Source organism: Berghia stephanieae, unplaced genomic scaffold, assembly GCF_034508935.2.
Source record: "Berghia stephanieae isolate SIO BIC M18660-M18661 unplaced genomic scaffold, UCSD_Bste_1.3 scaffold696, whole genome shotgun sequence".
NCBI classification, from domain to species: Eukaryota; Metazoa; Mollusca; class Gastropoda; order Nudibranchia; family Aeolidiidae; genus Berghia; species Berghia stephanieae.
This window is the reverse complement of record NW_027628577.1, coordinates 1-8,150: the sequence shown is the minus strand read 5'-3', so window position 1 is coordinate 8,150 and position 8,150 is coordinate 1. Positions and strand designations below refer to the sequence as shown.

General features: G+C 34.1%; 1 protein-coding gene across 2 annotated transcripts; it reads right to left on the bottom strand.

Annotated features, from left to right (window-relative positions):
- Window positions 1-1,558: 1,558 nt before the first annotated feature.
- LOC144962208 (cyclin-dependent kinase inhibitor 3-like) lies at window positions 1,559-5,845 on the bottom strand. Of its 2 annotated transcripts, none has more exons than XM_078895133.1 (2): window positions 5,312-5,845; window positions 1,559-2,321 (listed from the first exon to the last, which is right to left on the bottom strand). In XM_078895133.1, exons 1-2 carry the CDS (start codon window positions 5,402-5,404, stop codon window positions 2,235-2,237), a joined length of 180 nt encoding a protein of 59 aa, XP_078751259.1. In that variant the 5' UTR covers window positions 5,405-5,845; the 3' UTR covers window positions 1,559-2,234. The 2 variants fall into 2 exon arrangements, with proteins under 2 accessions (XP_078751259.1, XP_078751258.1); XM_078895132.1 differs by having other exon boundaries at window positions 2,167-2,321; window positions 5,306-5,483.
- Window positions 5,846-8,150: the final 2,305 nt, after the last annotated feature.

Genomic DNA, 8,150 nt, shown 5'->3' with positions numbered 1-8,150 from the left:
ATAGTTAGATATAAATTTTAGCTGCATTCACAAGAACTCAAGAACTAAGAATAATCTGTTTCAAAGAGATCAACTTAAAAGTCTCACCAATACACTGGCACAGGATCAATACCAAGAGGGACACGCTCAAATTATTATTAATTTGTTAACCACATATTAAAACATGTTTAAGTATCACCATCATTCCTTCACAAATTATAAATATATATTTTATTGGTTCTTTCTCAGCAAAGAGAGCTTGCATGTTTGTTTTGGGTGTTTCTTCAGCGCTCGCGAGATCTTTAGATTATTCAAAAGTAGTTAAAAAGTAAGATGGAAAAATCAAAAGACCATAGAAATGCACCAACAAACATGAGAAATCTAAGGTTATTGGGGACTAGTTGAAATAAATAACAGAAGTAGCCACAGAAAAAAAAACCTAACACAATGTCTGATTCAAGGCAACTTTAAACTCCTACACAGACAAGCAAAGGATCTCGACTATGGAAGAGACTAAAATGCTTATTATTATTAGATATGATTTATATTTTTTATAATATTGATGATTTACATAGGGAAACAATACAACCATTACTCTGTATCATTCTCAGCAAAAGATTAAATATATGTTGTTTGTTTTTAAGGGTTTTACGGCGCTTGCAACACATTTAAGTTATATCAGCGCCAGCAAAAAGGAAGATAATGGGATAGTAAAAAGGTCTAGAATTACAATTAAAGCACACAAGAACAAGTAAGACATAGGGGCACTGGGAACAAATAGGGATCAGATGTAGATTCCAAGAGCATACCACCAATGTACTTTGAGATCACCTATATGTCTCATCCGGACACAAGCACAAAATCCAACAAAGAGGAATACACTCAAATGCTTACATTATACATTCAAAATAACAAATATAAAAATACATAACAGAGAGATGATTTACAAGGAAAAAAATACCATCTCCCAAAACAATAACTATGCATGACTTGTTTCCCTCCCAGATAGGTCTCCGGCCAGGGCCAGGACAAAACCAAGTAATCTCATTCCAAGACAAAGACAGAATGCATGTTGGAAAACAGATATAAGGGGATATACGACTCAGTATGTACCTCCCTGCCCACTATGGGAGGTCAGAAACCCCACCCAGTTTCTGGATTAAATATATAAAAAGGGCCTGGGTAAAAACAAAAGCCCACCACCTAGAGCTTAACATAAGCAAGACAAAGGAGCTAGTGATTGACTTTAGGAGAGTGAAGGAACCGATAGAACCGTTAAAATTAAAGGACCAATTCGTCCAGCGAGTTCCTCACTACAAATACCTTGGTGTAACGATTGATGACAGGCTCAAGTGGGATGAACACTTGAAAATAATTAGGCATAAGATGTGCAGACGTACATATTTTTTATCGAAACTCTCTCAGTTTAGAATAGATAAAACCCTCTGCACATTATTTTATAGAGCAGTAATCGAAAGTGTTTTGTCATTTTGTATAACAGCTTGGGGAGGCAATTGCTTAGCAGTGGAAAGGAACAAAATAAATTCAAATATTAAAAAATCCATTAAACGCTATATAAATGATGTTGACGATGTAGATCTTTTATACGAGAAATTTTGTATAAATAAAATAACTAAAATATTAAATGACCAGTATCATCCACTAAGACCATCAATTATTATGTCAGAAAGAAGTGGTCGCCCTTTCTCTATTTCAACGAAAACAGAGAGACACCGAAAATCTTTTCTGCCGTCCAGTATTAGGCTTTATAACAACAAGCAATAATCATTTTATATAATTATTTCTCATTTTTACTTTTTAAAAATATAAATATTAATTTATTAATTTATTTGTTTTGCAATCTTTTCAATTTTCAATTTATAGTGACAGTTTTAACTATTTTACAGTGTTGAAATTATTCATATTATTAAGCGCAGCTCTGGTTATAGAGCTGCTCCTTTTTTATATATATACATCCTATTTCCATTGTATTTTTATCTTATGTGTAAATTACAACACGTCTGTACAAAAAATTTCCTTTTTGGGATGCAATAAAGTATTATTATTATTATTATTATTATTATTAGAAAGGGCCTGGGTAAAACCAATGATTTCATTTTGGAACATGAAACACAGAGCTTGGAAAGACTTTTATCTGCAAGCATGGAGACAAATAACAAATCATTTCAAATGTTGGAATGCAATCAAAATTTTATTAGGTAGGTATCAAAAACATAAGTGACGAGGAGACATTGCTATCTTGAGGCACGTCGATCTGCTTTTATGGTTCTCAGATTGTACGCTTTAAGTATCTCTCGAAAATCACCAACAAAGTTGAATTGCTGAAATAAATTTTTTTAAAAAGACAGAATAATAAGTTTTAATAACCAAAGTAATAATTTTAAAAGAACAAACAAAACAATGACAAAAGTGCCTAATCCCCATTCTACCTTGATATAAAAAATGAAAATTGAGAATTTCTCACTTTAAAAAAAAAAAGAGCTTTTTTTATAGAGCGCAATATCCACTAAATGTGCTCAAAGCGCTTTACAAGGGGTCCCTGGTCAACAGAAACATTTAACAAGTAGGACGGGACATGACGCCTGTTAGGCAATATGATCATTTTTTCGGACAAAGACAACGCTGTTAATGGCCAGGTACTCTTTCTACACCTGAGTACTGTGACAGAATGTGAGTAAAAAGTCTTTTCCAAGGACTCAACTATGCGCCGAGCGAGGGTTGAACCCAGGACCTTCTGATCTTAAAGCAGGTGTCATACCACAAGACCACATAGCCGCACTTTAAAAAACTTCACTCAGTTTCATTACTTGAATGAAGTTGACGTCATTTGGCTTAGTCCGCCAGAGAGTTGATTGGTTCTCACTAATTTATCTCTAGTTGAATAAAGTTGACACCACTCAGCTCTTTGTAATTTTTCTCAAGAATTGATTAGTTCTCTCTAATATATCTCTAGATGAATAAAGTTGACAACACTCAACTCTTTGTAATTTTTCTCAAGAATTGATTAGTTCTCTCTAATATATCTCTAGATGAATAAAGTTGACAACACTCAGCTCTTTGTTATAGTTCGCAGGCTGCCGAAGAGGTGAAAAGAACTTACAGCGCAACCTCTGGATAACTAACCCCCCCCCCCCCTGAATAACGACAACTCCTAGATAACGACAACTGGTCCCGACTTTTTTGCTATATGTTATTAGGAATTTTAAAAAACAAATAGTGACACATACATTTTAGCAAAACCCCTGTTTATAACAATAATCTGCAGTAAATACCAATGCTTGATACTAGATCATCGTCATCTCGTAGTCTTAACCAATAAAAAACGCTTTTTTCCCCTCCCAATGAGATCGCTTAGTTTCCGACCAATCAGAACACATGTTTACAACACTGCATGGAATCAATGCTAGTTCATATGGAGACACAACAAAAGAAGTGTATTAATGGAGAACTCTCAAGGTTCTATTAACCTTCCCTGTTGGCTACCTGTCTGAGGTCAGTGGAGGTTAACTGATATCGGGCAATGTCATATCCAATGGAGGCAATTATGGATATTTATTGTCTTATAATTACAAAATGTTGGTATAGCAAGGAAAACAAGAACAGCCTCTTTCACTCTATGTCTTTTTATTTGAAATATCAGTTGCTTTTCTAAAAATCAGTCCAAATTTGATATTATCATTGTGGTTTATACCTATTTTTTTTTGGGTTGTTTTCTTCATTGTTTTTGTTTTTAATGACAAAATGTGAGTCTACCAATTTTATGTGCTTGTAAATTTTGGTGCACTTTAATAAAACTTTCGGTATTATCATATGGCACTTGATTTGATTTTCTTGACTTATTCTTAGTTTTGCTAAATGGCATTTGAGTACTGTTTACGATCAAAACAATGACATTACACATTGGAGAGTGAACGCGTAATGATATATTAATAGGAGAAATACACATTCTAACATTGTTGGGACGTGTCTTCTCTCAGGCACTGGTTCGCAAATAGCACTGTTATGTATTCAAGGGTCTCACAATTCCCCCTTTTTCCACCATCTTAACAACCTCAGAATAATGACACTCCTGGATAACGACATAATCCCAGTAGATGTCATTATCCAGGGGTTGCACTGTACTAATTTAATCTAATAGATTATAAACATTAAAGATTACAGTTTTGTGTGGTGGTTATGATTGTTTAGCAGACAAACTGGTTTCATTGGATACCAAACATAAATGGATCATACAGTCACATCTACCTACATGCCTTTGCTTTTCTGAGGGCCAATGGACACAACATGGGGCATCATGGATTAGTTTTCTGCTACACTCAAGTGTGTTTTTCCTAGATCAGGTGATGGATGCCATCCACCCTTGACAGAATTTAAATCCCATTTTTCTAGTTATTTCTAATACCTACAAACATTGGGACACAATAGTATGTTTTTATAAGAGTTTTACAGAACTTGCGATATTGTGAGGTCAGTTCAGTGCCAGTAATATGAAGATGATATAGAGAACTTGTAGATCTGAAGTTAAAAGGACAAAAGAAAAAGCAAGACAAAGGGGATAGGCTCAAATAGGCACTAGAATATTCCAAGAGGAATCCACCAATGCGCCTATTTTGACATTACCTAGAAGTCCCGTCCAGGCACAAGCAACAACTCCTGCCAAATAGGATACACTCAGATGTTAACAAAGTACAATAATTCAAAACAAATAACCATATTAGTACATAATAGAGAGGTGATTTACAAGGCAAAAATATCATCTCTCAATAAAAAGTATTATACATTCTACTATCTCCCTCCTAGTTCAGGAGTCAATTTATAACAAAGACAGAGAGAAACATGGAAAAGGCAAAACAGATATGGGGGATAGAAGACACAGCAAGTTATCTCTTTTTTTTTTTCTTTTTTTTTTTTTTTGGGAGGGGGGGGGGGGGGGGGGGGATTCCACCATGGGAGGTCAGAAGATCCTGTCAAGGACACAAGAGTTTGTAGAGCCTCCATGTAGCATCATGGAAACGTGTTCAACAATGCCTTGTAAAACATGCCTTGAGTTTTCGAAGGACTATTTATTCTTGAACCTCTCGTTTGAGAAACCCATGAACATGAGGTGGAGGCTTAGTTTTCTGCTATATTCAATAGTGTTCTTCCTTGAGTAAGTGATGGATGGCCACCCATCCATGCATGAATTAAAATCCCAGAACACAAGAATTTTCTGTTCTTCTTTAATGGCACTACCTCATTGACTATTATTGATTATCTTGGTAACCTCTGATCCATTAAATTATTCTGAAGTAGTAATAAGGCTCACTTTTACCGATCCCATTGCTCCAACTCCCCTCAGTTCTTTCATCTTATCTTGAATATCTCGGAGGCAGACATTTTCATCCAGAAAAAGTGAAAGACACATGGCAACTGAAAAAGAATTGTAAGTGAAATGGTAGGCTTTAAAAATATAGTTGATTATAATTTGGGTTTTACATCACTTGCAATAATCATTTCAGCATTCTAAAAACAAAGAAGATGTTAAAGTTATAGGATTTGCATCTATAAGCACCCAAGAAAAAGTAAGAGGAGTCTCGATAGCTCAGCTGGTAGAGTACTCGCTTCACATACAAAGGGAACAGGTCAATCACTGATGATGCCAAGATTTTTTTCTGATTCCCCTGTCCACCCAGCAGTGAATGGGTAGCTGGATCTGCTAGATCAGGTGAAAAGTACTTTGCAAAAGACTTGAGTACTACCAAAAGGGTAGCAAACCATTGCTATTGCCCGTTTCATGCTGTAAAAACTTAGATTAACTCCAATCTATGGGCTTAAAGGCTCTGAAGGACTATTTGAAAAGAAAAAGTAAAACAACTGAGACTTACTAAAAGGAACATATGTAGACTCTAAAAGCATTATACAGGCATGTAAATGGTTGGTGAAAAAATTGTTGGAACTTTCTGAACAAGCAAAAATAGACCAACAGGAATAAAATATGGATTAATTAAGAAACACAACATAGATATGACACGTCAATTGACTAGTCAAATCACGTCACTTTTCCCAACTCATTTATAATACAATAAGCAGGTCCTTATTTTATGGTACCAAAAAAAAAAAAATCCCAATTATTTGAGAGAGAACATACATTTATGGTCCAGGTCTGAGTTAGTTGTAAAATGAAAGGAAGCAAGAAACTCTCTAGTGCTTTTCTTGCATTTCTTCAGTATTTACTAATTTGAACAAAATTCTTCACCAATGTTCATCTTATTTACTAGCAATGACTCTAATGTTCTGATGACATATATGACTATCCTTAGTCATGTTTTTTTCCCATACTAATAATCCTATTTGAGTCAGCATTACTTTGGGGAATGCACACCACTGACATCATCATTTACTTAGATAAGCAAACTGGAGTTTGCTCTCAACTGGACTTTTCGGTTTCTCCTATTGCATGTATTTGTTCATCATAACAAGAACAGGAGGCCTCGTTTCCTTATGAGAAAAAAAACAAAAACACATATATGCATCGAAAAAGAACTCCGACAAAAGCAAGTAATCTCATTCCAAGACAAAGAGAGAAAGCAAATTGGAAAACAGATATAGGGGTATAGTAAGTGACCTCCCTGCCCAATATGGGCAGTCAGGAATCCCGCCCAGTCAAACGGGAGAGTTTGTTTTTGTGTTCAACAGGTTCTGTTATACACAGAGTCAAAATAGAGGAATTTACATTGGGAGGATCGGAAATTTTTTTGTCTTTTAGAGGCTTCTGTTATGGCAGATTGGACTTTGCATGATTTATACTAAAAATTGTTATTTTAGAGCAAAGCTGAGATTTGCATCTTCTAATTGTTTTAAAATAAAAAAAACCAATAGCATCATTTCATCTAAATAAAAAAAATAAAAATCCAAACTGTCTGAAAAAGGCCTTAATTATTGTATCACTGGGGTTCTACATGGCGTCTTCAACGAGGTAAGTATACTTGTGTACCTTTACTTTACTCAAAAGTGATCAACGTATTTTTTCATTTCATGCTTTTTCAAATTAGACTTTTATTAAATTTTACCATTAAAAAGTAAAAATGAAAATGATAATCTAAAAAAAAAAAGTTTTTAAATCAAAGGGGAAAAAAATACAATGGATAACATAAATAATGCAGAAACATTGATGGGTGATGTGTGATAATAATTGAAATGAATGGAAATAACTCAGAAATTTAATTCATGGAAATCTTTGGATTATGGCTCCTTTGAACTCAAGCATGTTTCAGAATAAACCACATCGAATTATCATTGAAAATCCTTTTAAAAATTGATTTTAAGCTTTTGGTGGAAATCGATACCTTAATATCTCAGAAATAATGTTATCGAAGTACAACTTCTCAAAATATACTATAAAGCACACAAAAACACAATAGAAAAGGGAATAGGTAGTCAGAAAAGTGTGAAAAATGGAAAGTTATTTAGCTATTTTCTCAATTTGTCATTTTTCTAGAGGTATGGGATACTGTGTCAAATATTTCTCTGTCTCTTCCATGAAATTTTCTGAAAATTTCCACACTTATCATAGAGATAATGTATTACTCACCATAGAGAGTTTTTGATAGGGTATGTGCATATTGACTTATAATCCAAATTATACAATTTTTTATATCAATTTGTCAGAAAATTTTGATTTGCAACCTTTTACAACTTTGTAATGTTGAAATACAAATTCTATAAGCTAAACCCGTGAAATCTCTATGGTGACACAAAGTGCTACAATATTGATAAAAGGGAAGAATATGGAGGTTATTTCTTCATTCGCTTTTGTGGAAAATTTGCCACAAGATTGTTTTACTTTTTGATGCCAGATCCCCGAATTAGAAAGCAAAACGAGTATGAATACAGATAATGTATTTTTCTCACCAAAAATATTGTTTTTTAAATATCATATAATGACAATACAGAATTATTAAAACCGCCCAATATCGGCAATTCATTTTTATTTAGAAAAGACCCGAACAATCCCACAAGCATCATCAAAATGGCTGAGCTTACAGGCCACATTGACGGTACAAAGGCACAAACCATAGGAAAGAAAAGAAAACAGTACAGACAGTCTTCCATCAAATTTAAAACTAGAAACCTAAATGAAATATGAACTATTGATACATTGAAAATGATTT

Excerpts from the sequence above, each read along its gene's own strand:
- LOC144962208 (XM_078895132.1), bottom strand. The coding sequence starts at position 5,404 with ATGTGTCTTTCACTTTTTCTGGATGAAAATGTCTGCCTCCGAGATATT. Across the intron at positions 2,322-5,305 it reads GAGCAATGGGATCGGTAAAA|CAATTCAACTTTGTTGGTGA; the intron begins GTGAGCCTTATT and ends AATTTATTTCAG.